Source organism: Branchiostoma lanceolatum, chromosome 9 (assembly GCF_035083965.1).
Source record: "Branchiostoma lanceolatum isolate klBraLanc5 chromosome 9, klBraLanc5.hap2, whole genome shotgun sequence".
NCBI lineage: Eukaryota > Metazoa > Chordata > Leptocardii > Amphioxiformes > Branchiostomatidae > Branchiostoma > Branchiostoma lanceolatum.
The window spans coordinates 16,711,045-16,734,451 of record NC_089730.1 but is presented as its reverse complement, the minus strand read 5'-3'; the positions used below and the strand labels follow the sequence as shown (position 1 = coordinate 16,734,451).

At 41.2% G+C, this 23,407-nt stretch overlaps 2 protein-coding genes across 3 annotated transcripts; both read right to left on the bottom strand.

Annotated features, from left to right (window-relative positions):
- Positions 1 to 438: 438 nt before the first annotated feature.
- LOC136441811 (uncharacterized) lies at positions 439 to 22,211 on the bottom strand. Of its 2 annotated transcripts, XM_066438321.1 has the most exons (8): positions 22,154 to 22,211; positions 21,780 to 21,884; positions 6,200 to 6,267; positions 5,510 to 5,737; positions 4,166 to 4,338; positions 3,141 to 3,277; positions 2,628 to 2,772; positions 439 to 2,063 (listed from the first exon to the last, which is right to left on the bottom strand). In XM_066438321.1, the coding sequence occupies exons 2-8, from the start codon at positions 21,845 to 21,847 to the stop codon at positions 1,914 to 1,916; spliced, it is 969 nt and encodes a 322-aa protein (XP_066294418.1). In that variant the 5' UTR covers positions 21,848 to 21,884; positions 22,154 to 22,211; the 3' UTR covers positions 439 to 1,913. The 2 variants fall into 2 exon arrangements, with proteins under 2 accessions (XP_066294418.1, XP_066294417.1); XM_066438320.1 differs by lacking the exons at positions 21,780 to 21,884; positions 22,154 to 22,211 and adding an exon at positions 7,147 to 7,361.
- LOC136441926 (collagen alpha-1(XXI) chain-like) lies at positions 7,844 to 12,557 on the bottom strand. Its single transcript, XM_066438488.1, has 5 exons — positions 12,552 to 12,557; positions 11,675 to 11,827; positions 11,305 to 11,370; positions 10,239 to 10,422; positions 7,844 to 9,546 (listed from the first exon to the last, which is right to left on the bottom strand). Exons 1-5 carry the CDS (start codon positions 12,555 to 12,557, stop codon positions 9,368 to 9,370), a joined length of 588 nt encoding a protein of 195 aa, XP_066294585.1. The 3' UTR covers positions 7,844 to 9,367.
- Positions 22,212 to 23,407: the final 1,196 nt, after the last annotated feature.

The window sequence follows — 23,407 nt, the reverse complement described above, 5'->3', positions numbered from 1 at the left end:
TGTCTCTCTTCTGTGTTTGCAGGATTTCTTGATTGTTACTAAATATTCAAATACACAAGTTTCAGCCATCACATGTATTCCCGTCTAATACAAGAAAAGGGCCATTTTCTGAATAATCTTTGGCAAGTAATCTCCAAGAATGCATATGTGTTGGAAGGCAAAACTGGACCATTTTTCTAGCCAAGGAGGGTGGTCTGTAACAAAGGACAGGGAACTAACCTTATGATTTTGGCTTCAAGCACCTCAGCGGCTTGGAGACTGGATTGCACAAGAGTCAACAACTGTGAACTGTAGAATCACACTCATACCCACACAGACACAAACCAAGAACCTCCTTGCACAAACATACACACATATACACTATGACACATACCAAGGAGGTTATATAGACTATATAACCTCCTTGCACATACAGAGAGAGGGAGAGAGACGGTGTAATAATGTGCAAAGCTGTACAATTTATTGGAAATCACATTGAAATCGTTAAGCAACATTGGTCACTTTACTTCTATGAAGCGGCTCGATGCTCCCGACACACCAACCACGCTCTCAAGCTGCAGACTAGTTCTAGTTCTTCCCTCGTACCATCAAAGAGTGGAACAAACTTGAGCCTGGTGTGGCGGAGGAGGGGACTCTTCCCCAGTTCAAAACTGAACTGGCTAGCGTTTTGAGTCGCCCACGCACATCCTTGTATATTCACCAGGTTGTATTATTACCAGGTTGTATTATTGCAGCTAGTAGGTACCCATTTCTGAGTAATGAGGCTGTTGTAACGCGCTTGAGGCACCTCCTCGAACACAGGACCCCCATTTTACGTCTCTTTCAAAAGACGGTGCAGCCCCGACAAGGATACAATAAATTTTAATATGTAAATCATACTAGCACACTAAATCCGCTTCTTAGTACACACAGAATCAGTTGCTTAATAGATGTTCCTGACAGTTACTTAGTGTCCTTACCCTTGTTTTCCTTTCTTTATTTCATCCAGTCACTTGTATTGTAACTAACACATATATGCGCTGCAAAACCTTCAATTGCAAACCTTCAATTGCAAGCAATGCAAAGAATTCCATGGCATGGTGTGCTGAGCACAATTTTTGTTACCGATTGAGATACCTTAATGTGCGTTAATTTACCATTAAGCAATACCAGCTCTCCTGAATTTACCGTTGAGGGTTGCCAGGACACCCCATGCAGACCCTCTACCATGTCAAATGAGATGATTGAATGGAAAGGATTGATCCTTTCAGCACACTTATTGATCATTAAAGTTCAGAACATATTGTATGTTTACCCATCACATGGTGATTCATCAACACTCACATTTTTTGTTACCCTAATAGCTTGTAGCTCAAATTCTTCCACTCGAAAAATACTGTAAATGCATTCAAGTTTGCGTAGATTAGATTTGAGAAAATAGCGTGTTTGTAGTGGCTTTTAAAGTTCGCAGTTGAAACATTATGTGGTAGGCAGGCAGAAGACAGAACAAGCATTTTCACTGTGGTTTTCAATGAAGACCTCGAGCTCAGGGAACATTAAACCATCGCGATTTCAATGATCCATTGCCTCATACCTCTTTACAAGAGGTTGTAACAATCTTTCAAATTTAGGCAACGACAAAGAGGAGCTTTTACCTAATGATTTACCCATCACAAGGCAATTCTTCAACAGTCATATTTTTTGTCACCCTAGTAACTTGTAGCTCAAATTAAAAATACTGTAAAATTAATGCATTTAAGTTTGCAAAGATTAGATTTTGCGGTAGAGAGAAAATGGAGTTTTCCTGGTGGTTTAAAGTTTGCTGTGACGAGGTCACCGAACATTGAACCACCTCAATCTCAATGATCTATTGCCTCATACCTCTTTACAAGAGGTTGCGACAATTCAAATTTGGGCAATGACAAAGAGGGGCTTTAAGCCCTGTCCAACTCCGTGGCGATCTCTCTCAGCCAGACAGAGATTTCTGCGGTCTGGTCCAGATTGTCCATCTCGGGGCTGGAGTCCAGAAAGGAGCCGCGGTCACTCTGCAAGGACACCAGGTAGTCGGCGATCTTTGTAGCCACCTATGAAAAAAAAAAAAACAGCATGAAAGCTCATCTGTGCTGGTAGTAATCATAGTATGCTAAACGTTTTTCCAACACTAACTAAAGGTATAATGCTAGATGTTGGAAGAAAGTGTAGAGTTGCACCAAAACAAAAAAATAGTTTATCTAAGTTTATGATGATATTACATGATTGAATTTTGATAACAACATTCTTGTTTCAATGAGGTCTCTCTGGCATATTTCATTGTTTTATCATCATTACTATCATATGATTACTATTAGGTTGATATGATGAGATATGAAAATAAATGATACTGTAAGTCGTGAAATGTTCCAAGTGGTTTTATCTTCTCAGTTTTCACCTTCAGACCTCTTACCGCAAAATCATAAAACCGCTGATGTGTTTCGTAATTGTACTGTTCTACACAAGTGACGTCAGACACCACAAATGTGAATTTCCAATATTTTTACTATGATAAAATGACTGCACTACAGAACTGTTTTAACTGCTAACCTAAAACACCTCCTTCCCCCTACTACGGCCAAATTAAGTCGCTGTGAACATAAGTGAATTTGCCGTACCTGGATGTACTTTTCCTTCTTGTCCGTGTTGCTGACAGCAGCAGCGAGGCAGGCCGCCCCCCACCCCACCTTGTGACTGAAGTTGAAGCTGTAGATGGACTCGTCACACCTCATGCAGAAGTCTAGAATGTCTTCAGCACAATTTCTGGCATGGACAGATGATAAACTCGTTACTAGCGACAATTTCATTTTTAAAACATCCTTGAAATTACCAACCCACATGATTATTAAGCCTTAGCTATAATTGCAATAATAACGATTTCTCCAGCAAAAGAACCTGGCCTGATATGTTGAAAATTGCGATTCAGCGCTACCCCCGAAAATAAACGTCGGCGCAAGCCAGAAAGCCCTCGATGGAGGCTACGTTTTCGTGCGGTGTAACACTGGCTTCAACATGGAAAGATTACTCTTATTTCTAAACTTACCATTGGGTATTACATTGACAGGTACACGATATTTCCAAGATATAACCGCCTTGATATTTCTAAACAGAGAAAAAAGAAGTCTACATACCTGAAGGACTCGTTACCAGTGGCTGCGTACAATTTCGCCAAGAAAGCGATGGGATAACCGACGAAGAAGTAGAGCTGGTTTGCCTCAGTCGACTTCACCGCACAAATGGCCGCTGCCTCCGCTGGGAAATCTGTTACCTGCGTCGATGTAACAAAAGATAGTCTTCAGCAGGGTTCTATCCAGCACCCGTCATACCATCATTTGACGAAATTTTGTTGCTTATGATGGAAGGTTTTTAGACCATTCCGTCAATGTGGACGGACAAAATCCATGAGTAAAGATGTAACATTTTTTCAGATTTTAATAAGTTGATAGAAGTTTATACAAGGTGAGAGAGAAAGGAAGGCTCTTAGCAGGATCTTTCTGTCAACAGGAATTGGGATGATGGAATAATATTTCAAGTTTGAGCTAGAACCCTGGTCTAAAGATAAAGGTAAAGTAGACCGTCTCAGACTCAAATCTTCTTTATCTAGTAAGTGCAATGCAACCTCACTACGGATTGTATATTCTGAGCAGGGCTGTCTCCTGTTTTAAATATTTTTCCTTCCCACTCATTCTCTAACTGTTTTGGAGCTCGTGTCGTTAATTTCCTTTGTTAGATATTTCACTTTAAGCTTACAAAAATACCTTTTCATCAGTTTTATGCCAAGAAATTCAGATTATTTTGACGGACATGGTGAAATTTTATATTCTGTCCCAACAAGCAAATTTCCATCCCTGGGCGGAGGGACAGGTCCTGGAGACAGCCCTGATTCGTTTTGTTACGTGCGGATGCCATAAGCTCCCTCATACACACTCTGGGCTTTTAAGGTCCCGGGCATACGAAAGAACGATGCGACTCTTGTCCAGTGGTGCAAACCTGAGCTGCGGCTCCACAGAATTTCAACCAGATGTGGCGAAGTAGCAGAATGAGCAGATCACTACAACACCTCAATTTCCCTCCTACCACGAAATAAAACCATAGCAAAAGTAACCATATTTACAGTACCAGGCTACGAATGGCAGCAAACAGAAAGAGAACAAACCAGTTTCTCCTTGTCATCCATCCGTAGGTAGAAGGTGTTGGGATCCCCTTCCTTGTTGAGCTTGGTAAACAGCTTGAGGTTTTCGCCACACTTCAATGCCTTGTCAAGGTCACCAAAGGTCATGAACACCATGCCCAGATGGGCAGTTGAAAGGACCTCTACAATGTTGGGCTCTATATAAGAGAAAAAAAGCGAGATCCTCCAACAACTATTCACATTTTATCATGAAGTTCTTTGTGACTTAGCTGAGACTATGTTTGACACAGTAACTATCATTTCCCACATGATTTATTCTTATTTCTGAAATAAAGGTAGCCTGGTCCCAGTCTCTAGGGATAGCCTGTCTACTTAGCTGCCTTTTTACTTCCGCTGCCACCCTACTTTCTCCGCCGCCCTAGGTGGCGACGTAATCTAATCCAAGGCCGTAAACCAACACCCCAAGCGGGCTAAGCTGTCTGGGCGAGCGGGGGTCACTCCCAGCGCCGTAGAGATATCGGGGAGCCACCGAGGGTATGGTTTCCAGGCTAAAATAAAGGCTGCAGTGAGTGAGTTGAATATCATTGTTAGTTAGTTTAGTTAAAATCCTCCCACACCATAATTGATGTATAGGGCGGTGCCCATCTCCGTTTCATAGCCCTGGGGCCACACTGTGGTGCAATCACTGCAGCAGGGGGCTAGTCCACTGGCAGTGGAGTGTGTTTAACTTCCATACTGTTTCATAAGTATGTACCATTTTTATAAAGTCTTTGGTATGACTCAATGCGCCTCTTGTCCAGAGGTGCCCTACCTGGGGCTAGAACCCCAGTCCTTCTGGTCCAAGTAATTTGAACCAGATGTGGCAGAGTAGCAAAGGCACAGACCTCTACACCACAGGGACACCCCGAGTTGAATATCATAAGCAGTAATAGTCCTCTTCCAATCTCCGGCGTGTTGGGCGAAAATGAGGGACGGGCGGTAAAACAATATACAGCAATGTATAAAATTTACATAGAAGAACTTTATTGCACGACAATTGTACATGGTACAAAGTATGGCAAGAATTCATAAACATGATACAAAGTAGAAGTATAGAATAAAACTTAACATCCTAATTCATAATACAATACAATAAGGGCTAGCATACATTTTGATATAGCATCCTAATTACTAATACAATACAATAAGGGCTAGAATACATTTTGATATAGCGTAACAGTTATGATCGAGTTGGTGTAATCATTAGTTTCGGTATTTTTCCTAATGTGAAAGCAACATATAACAATGTGTTAACTGCCCGACCCTTGTTTTTGTCCAATATAATATATAACCACTTTAGCTTTAAAAAATGGATGGAGGAATCATTACCTGTCTTAGAGTACGGTTTGAGTGTAGCGCCACCTAGCGCAGGGTGGAAGAACTTCTCCTGGATGTACCTGTACGCTGGGTACGCAACGTCGAACCTCTGTAGCCGCATCGCACCCATAGCAATCCAGCCGTTGGCGTATGCCCAAAACTCGTTGTACGCCCCATTGGCACTCTTCTGTCCAACTTCCACTCCGGGTGAGATAAAGTCGTCGTCTTTCATGCATGTGTCTAAATATATATGAGAGTAACAGAAGGTAAATACACTGTAAATCTTGAAATGTTTGTGTTTTCACGTTATTTTTGCTGTCACCTCTCCACCACAATTTGTTGACACCAGAAATATGCGTTTTAGACATATGACAACTGTACTGTGTACTAGAACTAGAATCGTTCCAATCACGAAATTACATAGTGAAAAACCTCATTTCCCATATTTGCATTCTACCTTAAAATCAAGTCCTCGAAAAAATAAACGAATCAATGAAGTAATTATTTATAGGTCATTTACAGCAAACAGCACGGAAACATGGCCATGGGCGGACACATTGTTCTACTGAGACTCAATCTCTTTTAGATTTAACAAACTCCAAAGGCTTCCAAAAAATGAGTGGTCACTGGACAAAAATTGAAAGCTGGAGACAGCCCTGTTGACAAGTTATTAAATCAATTGCAATCAGTAGTAATGTTTACCTCGGATGTGATCCAAGACGTTGTTTGCCTCCTTATGCTTCCCAGCTAGCAACAGGGAGGTCACTGACCTGGAGGTCAAGGTCAAGTATAATAAGCGATCCTTTAATATTACCTTCTACCTGCTGCCTAACTCTGTAATCAATGCAAATTTAATGCCAAAAGGCTACTTAAGTAGGGAGAAGGCTTAAAAAACAATTGTTAATTTCATGCATATAGACTGTAACATCTACTAACATAATTCCACCACCTGGTACATAATTCTTGCATGGTAAAACAGATACATTTGTATATACATCCAAATAAATATCCAACCCAACGTCCCCCCAATATAATGCACTCCTGTATATCTAAACTGCGCATACCTGGGGGTGCTGCATTAGAGATCTCTCAAACCCACTGTTTTTCAAAGTGGCAGATTTATGTATCCTGGCGGATTAATGTTAACGGCTGTTAACTGCATTGTACATACTACAGGTTCTGCCCAAAAATATAGTTCTAGCCAATGTGATTATTCTTTTAACATGTCGATTTGACCAGTGAGGCTATTAATAACATTTTTACGAGTAACAAATGTAATTCAGAAACAATACAGAAATGTGACTGTGAAACTCACTAGAGGTCGTTGCTATGAAATGTCATCATGTGTTGAATCTACAGTCCTGTCCAATTTTTGAAATTCTTGTATTCTGAATGCCCAAGTATTAAAAGTCTCGCCCCTGGCGTGTCGTCAAAAAAGTGCTTAATATATATTACTAGTAGTTTGTAGTTAACACACTGATACCAAGCTGATACCTGGACTATGTACAGGAAAGAAGGCGTCCACATATTTTTGTCTCGAGAAACGTAACAACACAACGTGAAGTACAAGAAAGACACTGGGCCTCTAACAGCTTGCTGGTGACCCGAGAATAACAACGTCAGCTTTATAGACTGCAACAAAGATTTACTTGAAATAGAAGGCCGCGTCCGTGTGCTCTTTCCTGAAGTCAGGCCGACATATTCCAGTCTTCACAAGACAGTCCACGGCCTTCTGACTCGCTGTCAGATATTTGTCGGTCGCCATGCTGTCACATACAAACGTCGTCAAGAAATTTTATACGGAATTTCTACAAACAACAGCCCCTCCCCCTCATGAACCGTGGCCCTCACGTACACTTCGGGTGACCTTTAGTCTCCAGAGAACCAGTCCACTATTTTATAGGGTAGTGCAGAAAAGTGGGAGAAAAAAAATGTCAACGTTTTGGCGACACCGCAAGAGCGGAGCCCATATAGTATATTTCATGATGTTTCATAAGGTGGTGCCGAAAAACGGAGATGAAAAAAAGATCAATTTTTTGGCGACACCTCAAGAGCGGAGCCCATATAGTGTAGAAGTACGATTGAGTTGAAAATATTCTCCAAAAATTGCGTGAATGTATCCCCGAGGATTTGTTTTTTAATCATAACTTAAGCTCAAAACCTCATAATACAGTTCAACTGTGGAAGGATCTGTCTGATGTTTAGTATGTCTGTAGGTGTCAGCTAAACCTAAAGGGTAAGTGCGATTTCGGCCCACCAAGCATCCTCAAATGGTACTACAGCAGCTCTCGGGCTTTGATATCTCATGCTATGATCATGATCAAAAAGGAAAACAAACACGCAATATTTCTCTATCACTATTTATTGTTGCACTTTCTTGGTTACATTTCAATAAGTACTTTATCATAGATATATAATGCCCCTACGGGATAAAAGCACATCGTTAAATTTCAAGAGCAATGCATGAAGACGTATGTATCTGCTAGCAGAATCACCAACAGTATGACAGCAAAGAATTCTATTTTTAAAGCTAGTTTATAAAATCTGAGTAATCTTGATTTGCAAATTATGCTTAGCTTTCGACTACATAGGTGATGTGGCATGGATATTCATTTGGCAACTGTAAGATGGTAAGATTTCTTTTTTCTTAAAAGATACTGTCATTGACGTTAAGGGGGGGGGGCGCATTTCACAACGGCTGGTGATCACCCTATCATAATCTTTGCCCCTGTCAAAGTTGACGGCAGAACATTGTGAGTTGAGTCCAAAGATTAAGAATGCTTATTTGCATATCCTTGAAGTTTTAGTGTGAGGGAAGACGAATTATCAGTTTAGACATTTCAGCGGAAGTAGTTCATCTTTCAACGGCTCCTGTTGAAATGATACAATATCTTGCGAAAGAAAGAATTAAACGGCTCTTACGAAACTCTTATAATGAACTTCCGGATATAGATGATCGCTACTAGACATTTAATCAGAGTATTCTTCATCTTAAAATAAGCTCTAGCTTCTTTGCAATCTCGAGTATTGATCCTTTTAGATGTTTCTATCTGATGGCTTCAAGTAAGATTGATGAATGATTTAACATTACCATTGCCACCTACTTAAAAGTTACCCTCTTGTAGCGAAGTATATCATAATAAGCATCTCTATATTCATTTCAAATCCATTGGAATATATAACGTATCAGCTACAATCTTGTATTCCTTTTATCTGAAAGGCCAGATTGATTTACTAACTGATTGCCGGTATGTATTACCTCATGAAAGTATTGTTTTGTGTATTGTGTGTTTGTTTGTTTGTTTGTTTGTTTGTTTGTTGTCTTTTTTGTTGTTGTAGTTTTATGTCTGGAATAGGCACAAAGCCTTTATTTTGACAAGAAAGAAAGATATCTGTTACTGAATCTCTTTTACATCGAAGATGTTTTTGGCGACACCTTAGGGACGGAGCCTTCCTCGTTGTTATTTTGTGGAAAGTTCAATCGAGTTTTGTGATGTTGAGTCATTTCACAGTCATTTAAGTAGAAACGATTTGGTCAAAATGTTTGATCTATCTGTACTTGTTTTCAAGTTTGTTTTTCGTTTGCCTTCTTACATGACTGTGCAGTTGATACATCAATCTGGTCTTAAGCTAAAATTAGGTTTATATTGATGTTAATTCCAGATAAAGTATGATTCTTATATTTAGAGGCAATATGTGGCATCAGCTATCTTGGAACTAATTGGAAATAATTTTAGTTATCCAAGATGGTATTTTTTTAGAGGGTGCATCCGATAAATCATTTATAGTGCTAAATAGGGTTGAAACCCTAAATGTAAGTTGCATGATTCAAGAATGCATTCAGTCTCCACCACTTGAAGAACTACCGCCCTAGCCCTCGGAGGCCTTGCTCTTGCTCTCGGAGGCCTTGCTCTTGCTCTCGGAGGCACCGCCGCCCTTGCTCTCGGAGGCCTTGCTCTTGCTCTCGGAGGCACCGCCGCTCTTGCTCTCACCGCCGCCGCTGGAACTGCCACTGGAGCCAGCGCTACCGCCGCCGCGAGAGTCTTTCTCTGTAAATTTACATATAAGACAAAGGGTGAGTTTCTAGCATTTAAATCTTCTGAGTTTCTAGCATCTAAATCTTCTGAGTTTCTAGCATTTAAATCTTCTTGCCAGTACACATAAGGACAGCACATTTCTCTTCAAGTTTCTTTACTCATGTACATTGTACAACACATACTCTTATACATTGATAGAGACATAAAAAACTAAAATAGCCTGAGAACAAGTCACACCTCACTCCTTGGGCACGATCACAGTATCCATAAGAGTAAGTGCCCATCCCGGTCTGCTATTACACAGCTTGGATATGTCCTTAACATATAACACTGGTTTGTCCGGCCTTGAGGCGGTTTACTTGCAAAGCACAACAAAAAACAAACAAACAAACAAACAAACAAACAAACAAACAAAAACATAGAGCGGTCCCATAGTGCATTGTTACCTTATATTGTACTTGCAAAGTCCATTTTCCTCCACTAGACGGCGATCACTGAGCGACCGCAAAACGGCCAAATTCAAATTTGTGCAACCCCTGATTTGGTGATTGGAATATGGTGCAAAATGTCTTTGAGTACGGTCCAAAAGACTTCTTAAAAGAATCGTTCTTTATATATGAAATTCGTTGCGCGATCCGTCAAAGTTGTGGTCGCTCATCGATCAGCGTTCGCAGCCTCTGGTGAAAACAGTTTGTAATACGCACCACACTGGTCCTTTACTATTTGGTCCGCAAGATCGCACGGGTCGATGTCGTCGAAAACATTGCCGGGGCTCCCGCCGATGTCCTCGAGCACACCGCTGTCCAGGTTGTCCCCGAGCCCCACGCTGTACAGGGTGATGCCAGCGGCTCTTGCTGCGTTAGCTTCAGCTACGTGGTCATCCAGTGGCTACAAAGGGAATAACAACATGATGACGTGTTTATTACATTTCCAGGCCCCAATAGGACAACCATTTATGCGTAAAAAACGGCTATATTATGCAATAGCTGCCTGTGTCCCATGTCTATTGCACTGTTGCAATTCCAATTAAATAAATAAAAAATCCAACAATTCATGCGTAGGTTGGAAGCTATTGAACACTGCTATCATTTGTGACTGTGCATAGTCTGTGTATAACATTTCTCTCAGTGTCCATGTTTCTATCGAGTTTGTACATGTGTGGCATCTACAATAAGGGGAGACTGATGTAAAATCATTAGGGACTCAGCATCCCCTGCCATAGGTCTGCACAAAATATCATGTTTTGCTTCAAAGATAAAGTCTGGGACAATATCATATTCCAACACGTACATGCCCTCTTTAAAGTCCTAACAATATTACGTCGAAAACATTCAAACCTTAGCCCGGCTTAGCAGAGTCTTCTCGATGTATTTTGTACAAGCCACGAGCGAGGCTCTGTGTAGGAGAATGATGAATGGAACTACCCAAAGCATACTGTATTCTACTCTCCAAGCAGAGGTTGGTGGGGAAGGCTGTGAGCCTGTGACCGTTTTATCATATGCCCCGTTTTTTTTGTCCGCTACGGGTGGGGTAGCGGACAAAAAAACGGGCATATGATAAAACGGTCACAATCTTCCCCACCAACCTCTGCTTGGAGAGTAACTGTATTCATAAATGCCGCGTCCGAGGCCTTAGCCTGGGTGCAATCCTATTTCTACCGGGGCTCCTACACTCGTTACCCTAAAAAAACAGGGTAGCGAGTGTAGGAGCCCCGGTAGGAATATGATGGCACCCAGGCAAGTTAGGCCCTACGTAGAAGAATGCTCGTACCTCGCCTTGGATGTACCCGTCAGTCAGGACGATCGCCACTCGTTGAGTCCATCCACGGAAATTGAACTAAACAAAACAAAAGGCACCACGCAAAAACTTTAAGTCCTAAGATACTTCACCTCTTTCAAACAAAGATCAGAACATGTAAAAATGATTGACTCGTAAAATTCATAACAATGTTTTTTTTTTTATTGGTCAGAAATTACCCGCAATGGCAGCCTTTCTAGCGCTGAATTGATGCAGGGTACTACAGGTTATCCACACTTGCATTTTGTGGAACTGTCGCAAGGGTCTGGGCGGCTGCCATTCGGCGCCACCAGGTGACCTCATACATGTACATGTAAGTATGTCCGTAGATTGTAAGGCCTACCGTGTCCTTCATGTACCGAATAGCCGGGCCGGTTCGCGTGACACCTCCCTGCTGCATCAAAGTGTCGATGGCATCCATAAGGTCGTAGTTATCTGTGTACTTGCCCAGAGTAACTTCCGTCCTCGCTTCACAGTTGTAAAGAACAGCTCCGACCTAGTCACATTCAACAAGAAAGGAATAGTATGTATATTTATACCGCAGTCATGCTTCGGTCCCATTTCCAATCCGGGGCCCGGCCGGGAAGCTTGTGGGAACGAAAACAATGATATAAAAGACAACAGAAGGTACCAAACGTTAAAAAAATTACTCCCAACCATATGTTGTGTATTTTCTTGATATACCCGGATTGGAAACGGGACCGAATTCGAAGACGGGGAGCCTATGGGACAGATGCCCACAATATCTCCATGGTTTGGCATACGCTAGCCTGATTGAATGTTGCCCGTTGGGACTATGTACATAAAATAATTATCGTTAACGTTGTATAATCATGTTATATATATTTATCATATAACTGTAACTATATATAACATGATTATCTGTCCCATAGGCTCCCCGTCACCAAGTCATTTGGTTACAATACCAGGGTACAAAAGCCCAAAATAGACATTTTCGGTATGGAAATAACAAACAAATCTTAAAGCAGATCATTTCAAAGTCATGCATACAAAAAGATGTCGATGAATGCCTGTGGGTACATGTCCAAGTGCCACCCTTAAGAAATATCAGGTCTATTGGTTTCAATGGCAGGGTACAGAAGGCAAAAACATACAATTTTGGTCTAAAGACGGCAGAAAAAGCTCAATACAATAAATTTAAAAGTCTACATAAGAAATGAGGGAAAAAGGCTGGACTCTGGAGATATTTGCTCAAGTACCTCCATGCCAAATTTCTGGCCATTTGAGTGAAAATGAGTTTAGACATGCAAAAAGTTAACAGAACATCAATTTAAGGAAAATTGCAGTCGGAAAAATAAGGGACAGGTACTTATCCACAGAACGTTTCATTTCACTTATGGTCTATAAATAATGAATAATTAATATGTTAAACATTCAGTTGATCACCAGAAAGTCGCCCGAATTAAAATTGTGGCAAAATAGGGGACGAATAGTCCCGTGTACTATTCACCTGAAAGTCTACCCTATCATATTCAACTAGGCTCGGTGACTTGCGATCATCGGCCGATCCCTACAAATCGCGCGATGATCGGGAGAACACCGCAGACGGAAATATTAGTGCTGAAAATGTCATTTACAGTTTGCGGACTCGGCCGATCGATTTTCCTGTTTCTGGTCCGGTCCGGTTTATGCTTCGGTCCCGATTGCGCTGGTGCCCATCGGGGGTGTAGTCCCGGCCGAGACCAGACGCCACAAATTTGTCCCGGTGGACTGCCGGGTACCGGGGGTACCTCCCGGTGTTCGACTGTCTATTTGTTACCGGCTCCCGCGTCGATTTTAAGTCCGGGCTAAACTAAAATGATTCGGGGTCCCGGCCGGGCCCAAAAATACCCCGGCAGCCGCAGGGTGTCCCACGGGGCCACGTAGGGCTCACGCCCGAAAGTGCAAAAAAAAAAACAGCCCGTGAACTACCCGACAAGCCCCCCTTTTTTTCAAACTGGGACAGAAGCATAAGCCGGTGTCATACAGGGCAAAAAGACAAATCACCCGACGAGTCTGAAAGCCATAAAAGACACTTTCGGCAAAAATATGACTGGTGTCTTCTCGACCACTGCGAGATTCTTAGAGATCCGCAGATCGCCGAGCTCCGTCCAATGTAACAGTAGATGTTCAGGAGAAACAAACTTTCGACTCTCTGGCGAGTTTTAAACACGAAGACCATCTGGCGATCAAACATTTCGGCGGAATGTCGGTGACTGTGTGTAGTCGGTTCCTTACTGATCCTTACTGAACATGGTAAACTAGAAAATGATATTTTTTCTTGGCGTAATACACTACTGAAAGATATTTCCCACTTATTAAGGCGCCATCCTGATAATGTTGTTTCAACGTTTGTCAAACTACGTAGAAAAAAAGGAGCGTTACAACTTACATTGGCCGAGTGTTCCGGCACTGACAACGAGCACCACAAATGTGGTCAGCAGCAGTTTCCCCATGTCTCTTGTGTAGAAGCCTGTGGAAAACATGACAACGGGGTCGTGGTGATGGGGTCGTGTGGCGCAACGGCAGAGCTTTCAGCTCAGAATCAAGTGGTCCCGGGTTCGAATACTGTCACGTCACCGATCTTGTGCCCTTGGGAAAGGCACTTTACACGACTTTCCTCACTCCACCCAGGTGTGAATGGGTACCTGACTTCTGTTGGGGAACGTCGTATTGAGGTCACCTGCTGGCGCCGAATGGCAGCCGCCCAGACCCTTGCGTCAGTTCCACAAAGTGCAAGTGTGGAGCAAATATGTATCTGTTGTATACTATGTTATTGTAAACCCTGCAGCAATTCAGCAATGGCTGCCAATGCACAGGTAATTTGTGACCAATAAACCATATTACAACCCGAATAAATACATATCCTTTCTCAAACGGTCATTGTAGTCCTGACTAAGGCCATGGTTTTGTTTTATTTCGATTTTTGAAAAACAAGGACGACGTGGCACTGCACGCAGGTTTTTCATAACTTATGTCAGCATTGCAAACAACAGAGAACAATATACGCATTTCTACATCTGGGTGGGGTGAGGAAAGTCGTGAAGGTGCATTTAATTTCCCTAGGGCACAACATCGGTGGCGTCAGGGGGATTCGAACCCGGGACCACTGGGTTCTGGGTCGAACACCCTGCCGTTACGCCACCCAATGCCCACAGAAGGCCATGTTGATTTGATTGTATGGATGACATCCCTGGTTGGGTATCCCAAAACTGCGAGCGTGCGAATAGAAAAAAAGTTTTGCAGAAAAAAAAGAAAAAAAAGTTACCCCATTGTGAAATCTTCTTGGTCAGGAAGGTTGAACAAATGACTAATACACAGAGTATGCGGTATATATTCTATTCTTATATATCTTCTTCTTTGAATTTGGAACTGACTTTGGCATCCTATGACATTTTAGTCCATTTTCCGAAAGATGTTCGGCAATTTACAGCACATATTTTCTCATTTTGCAGCAGATTTGTATGATTTACAGTATGGCCGAGAATTTTTTGGTGGAAACGAGCGAAAATTGACGCGCGGATGTCATCGATATAATCAAATACACCAAGGCCTAACGGTTCTGCCGCCATATATATATATATATATAAAAACTCATCTATAGCGTTAAATGTCTTAGAAGATTCTGTGGCATCGTCACGTTATGTACTGGTGTCGACGAATATAAAAACGACATTATATAAAAAGAAAAACATGAAAAATATATATGAAAAATGAGTCGAAAAAAAATCTATTCTGAGAACATTTCTTACCGTTTGCTAGTTGTCGGAAAATACAGGCGCTGTCCAGTCGATTCCAAGTTTGATCCAAACCACAGTCAGTTGTCGCTGTGTGGTCCCCACGACCCTCGCTCCCTTCTCTCTAGAGCACGGCCCGTTTCAGACAAGTGCCCCCGAACAACTGTGCCGGACTGCCGGGCGCAAACCGTTATGGGACGATACCAGGACTCTTCCCATTGGTCCGCGTGAACACCATTATTTGTTGTCATCGTCAGGCTACGTCATATGAGAAGACGTGGCAACATGGTCAAGGCAAGAAGATTGGTTCTCGACCACGTAGGTCTTCGCATCATCATCATCTTCTTTAGACCACACCAATTTTATTTGTTGATTGTCGGATTTTTTCAGAAAACAATTGGAGCGACGGGGCGAAAAAAATGCAAATACTCTGGGGTGAAGATAAGGGTTTACATAAAATAAAGAACAAGAGGATTATTCAACTTTCAGCTTTGTATGGCTCATTTTATGCAATGAAATCTTTCTTTGATCTAGTACTATAATTTCAGTAACAAAATTAACTTTTGCCATGTAATATATGGATTGATATTGAGAATTAGTTTTAATGAATGAAAATTATAACTTATGATAAAATGTGACCACACTTTCTAGGTAAGTGCAGGCCTTTTTATAATCTATTTTGGTGGCTATTGAGTTTTACAACTGAACAAATAGTAAAATCGTGAGTAAAAATGTGTGAATGGCAATAGAGATCCCATTCTTTTTTTTTCAAAATCGGAAAAACAGGACAGGCGATTCCGAGCAGCAACAGAAAAAAATAGTGAGGCCTTACCGCACAGTTCAGCTTGCACTTTTTCCACTCTCTTCTGCCGAGTGTCCCTTTGCAACAGTAAACAATGGTGTGCGCATGTTACGACTTTCATGAGATCGCTGCAAATGCATTGTAAATGACCCGATAGTGAGCAATATTTTCACAGTTTGAGAAGGATTTTTCATATTTCTTATGCTGGTTTTTAGTTAGGAAACGACATAAAAGCAATATATAACCTGACATACTTATAGCTATGGTTGTATCACATTTTTTTTATATTTTCATGAAAGTTTCTGTAAATACAAAACACTATGTGAAGCTTCAACTAAGCTATAACTTGTGTCAGCGCACATAGGATTATTGATTTTGAGATGTTTTGTATACTTTGATATACGCACGAGAGTCTCAATCACTGTCAGGTGAGCTCTGACCTGTACCTGTACTATTGCATCAGCACCATAGCAACAGTAAATATTTCCTGCGGGTATGTCCTGTCCAATTCACATGTTCGTCACATGGACATGTATAAGTCGCTTTGCCGTTGTCAGCAAAGGCCCATATTGTAGGATTGTACTGACCAAAAAAGGCACTTTTTTTGTTATTTCTTTACATGTCATATTCCTTACTTATCATATTGCGTACTGATATTCACAGAAAGTAGATGCATCTGTATCTGTATCTTTATAGCCGGTATAACCGCCCTTTAGCTGACCCGTTGGTTGCAAAGACGTTTAAAATACCAATTTACTGATGCATTTCAGTTCTATATTGATAAACTGTTTTTCTATGTTTACTTCGACCAAAATCTAAAAAAAAAAAAAGAATCCAACCTACGTACCCTACTAATATGAAACACAACATTAATTTTCATAGGCCGTAGAGTGCTCATTGCGCTATCAACCCTTTTCTCTGAGAGACCAGCTGAGATCTTTGAGAGACCGGCTGGAGATCGTCAAGATCTTTGAAAGACTGCTGAGACCGTTTAGCGCTCGAGATCGTTGGGAGATTGATTTTCTGTGGCGAATAGACATTATATTTCTTAGGATATTTTGTTTTCATCGTAGTGGTCTGCAGCTAGCTGTGATTAAAAAAACAACAAATAACTTCAAGATTGCATCGCATATCCTAGTTGCGATGTTTTCTGTAAAGATAAGGTAGGTAGGTAGTCGACGTGCTTACATGCGACGTGCACCGTTGGGGTTAACGTTCTACCGCCCCTTACGGGTTGACATACCCTTTCGTTGGCTGATGCAAGACAGGGATGCGCCAGGTCTCCCGTCCGGGTGAATGGTGTAGATCACCGTATGGCTGATACGAGATGGTGGTTCGCCAGGCCCCCATCCGGGTGATTCTTAGTGAATCACCAACTCCAGACAGAAGGATTTGGACCATCGCACACCGGGGCATGCCCCTACTCTTTTTCGAAAGGTGTGGTGGGTTCTTTCACGTGCGCGGGGTGTGGCTCTCCCCAAACACGAGACCTCCATGTAACGTCCTATCCGAGGGACGTCCCTAGCCGAAGCTAGGTGCTCATTTACACCTGAGCGAAGTGAGGAAATTTTGTGTTAAGTGCCTTTCCCAAGGGTAAAACGTCGGGGCGCAAGTTCGGACATGTCCGGGGGCAACCCGGGATCGAACTCGGGTCCCCTTGTTTGACAGCCGAATGTTCTTACTATAGGCATTACGCCACACGACGACACCTAGCCCTTAAATAAAGATAAAGTACTGTTCATCTCTCAGTTATAAATACGCACACTGTGCCACAAAAAGAACCATCACTGGCGTCTACACAGCTCTCTACCACCCAAAAATCATGACCATGGCATGTCTAGAGCACGAGATGTCAAACCCGGAAGTTCCACTGCAGTACCATAGCAAGACACTAGGCCAGACCTATCTTCACACCAAGTATGAAGACAATCCATCCATGTACTCTCGAGTTATCGTGTTTACAGACACAGACACAGACACACACACACACACACACACACACACACACACACACACACACACACACACGAAAACATAACCTTCTCGGTGAAGGTAAACATGAATCAGCAAATAGATTGGGGGTATACTGCACGAAAAGTGGGATTTGCCAATGGTGGTAAATGCTGGTAAAGTCTGGTAATGTTTGCATATTGGTAATAAAATTAAACATTACCAGACTTTACCAGCATTTACCACCATTGGTAAATCCCACTTTTCGTACGTACGTACTAGCAGTACTTTAATAGTATCTAGTTTTCCATATGGTGGTCTGTCGCTGTAAATAAAACCTCCAATATGGAATCGTACATCCTTGTCGCTAATATATTCTCGCAATCTAATGTAGCTTCAAACGTCACAGGCCCTGCACCTGTCTGTGATTCAATTGAGGCCCCAAGTCTCAAGTCGGAGACAGTTTAGTGACCATTGGGCAACCAAAACTCTCACTAGCAGTTCCAACGAAAGTCATTGATAAAAAGTGGATCATTTGTAAGATTTTGAGTGTTTTCTCGTTGTTCAAATCAAGATTGCTTTTCTGTGGCATATAGGCATTATATTTTTTGGGATATTTTGGTTTCATCGTTTCGGTCTGCGGCTAGATGCAATGACAACAAAGAGCGCTTCAAGATTGCATCGCACATCCTAGTAGCGATGTTTTCCGTAAAGATACACAGACAATATAGAACCACCACTGGCGTAGATAAACGATCTTAAGATGTTTTGTATACATTGATGTACGCAGGAGAGGTTACGAACAGGTTAACTCTGAAATGCACATTTCAGCAACAGTAGGTATCCTTAGCGGGTAATGTCTTTCCCAGTTTACTTGTTCGCCATCCCATACCATATCATAGTACTGTAGATAGTTTTCACAAAGCCCATATACATGTATTGTAGGATCGGAATGGCCAAATGTCAATGTTTGGGTCATTTCTTTAAATAATGGTTTAAATATACATTTATCACATTGACATAGAGTACAAATGCAACATCGTTGTGCCGTACGAACGTGTTGAAAACCTGAGATTTGTTTTGAAGTCAGATCGAGATTTGTTTTGGTCCGGACTACTGGAGTAACTCACTGAGGACTATGACGTACTGGTCGTCTTTTGGCCATCGATAAACACTTGAAATGTGGTGTCTTTTTGGAGGCCTATTTCTTTTTAAACTGGTTGCCTTTGATTTGAAAAGAGATAACACCAATGTGACATATATGTTACATTTTTGTTGCTGCACTGGAATTTTCTCTCCCTCCCTACCTACCTACCTATTGCCTTGACCTCCAGGTCGTTGGGGGACATTAGGTAGCAGTGAAGATGGAGATCTGTCTCCCGGTCTCGTGTAAAAGTCTATCCCAAAGTAACTTAGGTCTTCAGCTGTGGAAACAAAGAACTTCAAGATTCCATCTTATATCCTTGTTGTGATGTTTTGTAAGCAAGACTCCTGTAAATACTTTAGTCGATATTTGTCTCTCATAATTGCGTCCGAAGCCTTTATCAGAAGCATCATCGGCGTCAATAGCTTCACTAGATATTACATTATTGATTTTAGAATGTTTTGTACACCTTGATGTGCGTAGGAGAGGCTAAAGTAAACAGACGTTTTTAAGTCTAAGTGAGATCAGTCTCTTCTCTGGAAGCCCATAACAACGATAGATATTTCCAGACATTTTCCAATGGCATACTGGGAGATGCAGGGCACTATTTTGGGATAGATTTTTACACGAGAAGGGGTAGACAAAATCATTCCCGTGAAAACATAGACCGGACTGCAAAAAGTTTGCATGTACTGGTCATGTCTATGTTTATCACCATGATGTGGTTTGTACCCTGAGCTACCCATAGTGCCTTGCATCTCCCAGCATGCATTGGGATCAATGAAAAGGTCTAGTATGTCTTGCACAGATCACGTGCTTGCAGCATACTGTGGTAGCCTCCGTAGCAGGCTTCCTCCGGCCGTTTTCATTTTGTTACCATTTTCTTATAACATTTTTTCTTGTTTTGGGCCACATCCCTTAGCCTCTAACAGGCTCCAGAGGCGGCTGGAAAGAGTAGAAATTGGCCAAATATCCAGATAACGTTGCAGAGGAGTTAGTCGTACAGGAGTACATATACGTACAGTTTGCCTCTGTTATAAACTGAACTGTATCTATCTGGATTAGGGTGCACAATATTTTTCTCCTTAACTATTAGTATTACCAATTCTATATTGTGACAGAGGTGTTGATATTGTCAGAATCCTAGTTACAACCAGAAATTTCCTGGGTTGTCCTTGATATTGTCAGAATCCTAGTTATAACCAGAACTTTCCTGGGCTGTCCTTGATATTGTCAGAATCCTAGTTATAACCAGAACTTTCCTGGGCTGTCCTTGATATTGTCAGAATCCTAGTTATAACCAGAACTTTCCTGGGCTGTCCTTGATATTGTCAGAATCCTAGTTATAACCAGAACTTTCCTGGGCTGTACTTGATATTGTCAGAATCCTAGTTACAACCAGAACTGTCCTGGGTTGTCCTTGATATTTTCAGAATCCTAGTTATAACCAGAACTTTCCTGGGCTATCCTTGATTTCCTTGTGAATTCTCTTCTCCACCTCCACCAGAAACATCCCATCCTGTGTCGGCAGGTTACAACTAACAAACACCTGTTTACCCGTGTGTTTACACAGTTTCTGTGCCAGCGTGCACGACGTCGTGTCAGAAAATTCCCCCAGAAGGGCGGACGTGGATGGAATGGAGTCAAATTTTGCGGGCAATGCCACAGCTAAGTTAGCCATTGAAGGTTGTAAGCCGACCCATAGGAAGAAGCTGTCCTTAAGCTGTAAAACCTGTAAAATAGACAGAAAATACACGGATGAAGTTCCTTCACATACAACTATCTTGTTGTAAATATTGTATTAATATTTTTACAGATCGTTTATTACACAGTGTTAAGGAGACGATAATCACGTAGTTCAACGTAACAGTATACCATCATACTTCATAAGACAATCCCTAAAACTAGTAAAAGTGTAGGATATGGAATATATACTAGTACTCAATATAGCCATCTGGGAGAGCATTTTCCGTCCCCCACAGCATCCAGAGCCCTGGTAGGTGAATACGAAAGTGGATCGCTCTCTTACATGGTATAATATTCTATGGGGCATTATTATTAACAATAAGTTTATTGCAAGTTCCTGCCCGAAGGCTAATTGCAAATAACATACATAAAATAACAGGGTACAAAATAGGTATAAAAGCTGCTAAACTAGATTATACAATCGTAATTGTCTATAGCTAGTGAGGGGTTTGACTTCTCACAGCTACTCACAATCAATCACAATTTTCATTAAGGCTATGATAGAATCTGAAAGTGAGCAAGACCGCATCTCAAATGCTGAAATGCTATAAAATCTGTAGGAGGTCCTAACCACAGTAAAGAAAACTGAAGTGTTATGATGGCCATGTGTCACGTTCATTGAGACTTACTAGTAAGCCAAAACTATCATGGAAGGAACCGTCCAGGGAGGAAGAAAGAGGGGTCAACAATGGAAAAGATGGGAAGATAATATTACAGAATTGACAGGCATCACTGACTAAGCAATACACTAAAAAATGGTTGCCAAATTTTCTGTGGTGCCCAAACCGTCAGAATCAACTGCTGCAATGATCTGACAACCTGCTTTTCCATCATAAGACACCTACATTTTGTACAATTGGAAAAAGCAAAATAATGCTATAATATACATCATATGCCAAGTTCACAAAAGCAACTTGGAGACGTTCTTAGAACAGTTGTTAGATCATCTTTGACTGTTCTAAGAATGCCTTCAATTTGCTCTTATCAACTTGGCATATGATGCATGCCACACTGATTAATTTCCCTTTTCAAATCTCAAAATAATTTCACTATTTCGATTCTCACAAACCTGAAAGTGAACTGTCTGTTCAAAAACTCTCTCCGAGAAAGCGTGCACCCCAAGAGTGGTTTGAGCATCTTCAACTGTAGCTTTGGTCTTCTCTGTCATGCTGAACTGGAATATAATATATGTAGTCAGGTTCATGTTATAAATGAACGGAAAAGTCTTTCAAACAGCTAACTTTGTCATGTATAAAATCTAGCCCCCCTCCCCACTTCCCCACACGTGAGCTATGTAATTAACATTCGCACAAAACTGGCAGCTACCAACCCTTCATGCACAACACATCCCTGCTAAGGTTAGACTTTTACAAGTTGACGGCGAATATTTTGTTGTTGTTTGTTTGTTTGTTTGTTTTGGATATTTAAAAAATATGAACTCACGTCACTTCGCCGGGCAACACATTCAAATCCTTGCGGAGGTTAGAGGTCAAACTTCGCCTCGATGCTATATTTTTTAACTGCCAACTTTTCTATCTAGTTTATACAACAAAAAAATTAATGTTAAGCAAATAAAATATCATAAATATATAAAATTTTATCATACTACGATAGATTTTTAATATATTCTCAGCATTATGATTTTAATCATGAAAATTTGGTGTCATTTTAATCAGGCGTTATAATTGCTACTGTGGTAACCTAAAAGAGCTAGGGACTCGTATTTGGCGGAAGTGTAAGATTGCAAGTCGTCTGCACGTGAGCTCAGTTACTAAAGATGATCTTTGAAGAGGATGATGATGACACCAAGGAGATAGCACAGATACAGAGAATTAAGGCTGATGATCAAGAAGAAGAAGGGGAAACCCTAACAGGGATGGAACACCTCTCTGTACGTACTTGTTGTTGTTGTTGTTGTCCTTGTTTGATGCGCACTGCCAAATCAAGGACTCCGAGGTTTTAATTTGGCCAAATATAGTGTATTGTATTTCATTGTTTGTGACTTCTTATCTTCAAAAAATGAAAACATCAAGTATTCTATTATACCAAGCACATTATATAGTGCTCAGTCCTTCCAAAATAATGTCCTTGATTATACGTTTATACAAAAGAATAGTGAATTGGGAAAGTACAAGTTAAGGGGAAAAAATGATGATAAAATACAATTATAATGTAAAGCATTATGTACATGTAGAGCATTGCCCCAAGGGCTCTCAGACCTCCCTATATCCTATATATATAACGTTATATATATAGTTCTAACTTGTCCTAATAGACAAATAGACCAATCAAAGGTTGACAGTTAAAATTAAATGTACTAGTTAAACACACACATCACTACCAGCGGACCAGCCCCCTGCTGTAGTGACTTGCACAAATGTGTGTGGCCCAAGGGCTATAGAAATGGAGATGGGCGCCACCCCTATGAGTCTTTTCAGGACGCCCAGGTCACTTTATCTTTAACTTTAATAAAGTTTAAATTGCAGCTGACAGTAATTGAGCAGATGCTACCAGTTACTGAAATATCATAATTGCTAGTTGAATTACAGTACTGTAACCGTTACCGACAGTAAAAAAGAGTGAAAAGAAGCTAAAGTACTAAACAGTGATGTTTCAGTACGACAATAAAAGCTGATTTACTGAAAACTTACTGAAATTATACTGTTACTAGTACCGGTAGTAATCAATCAGTACTTA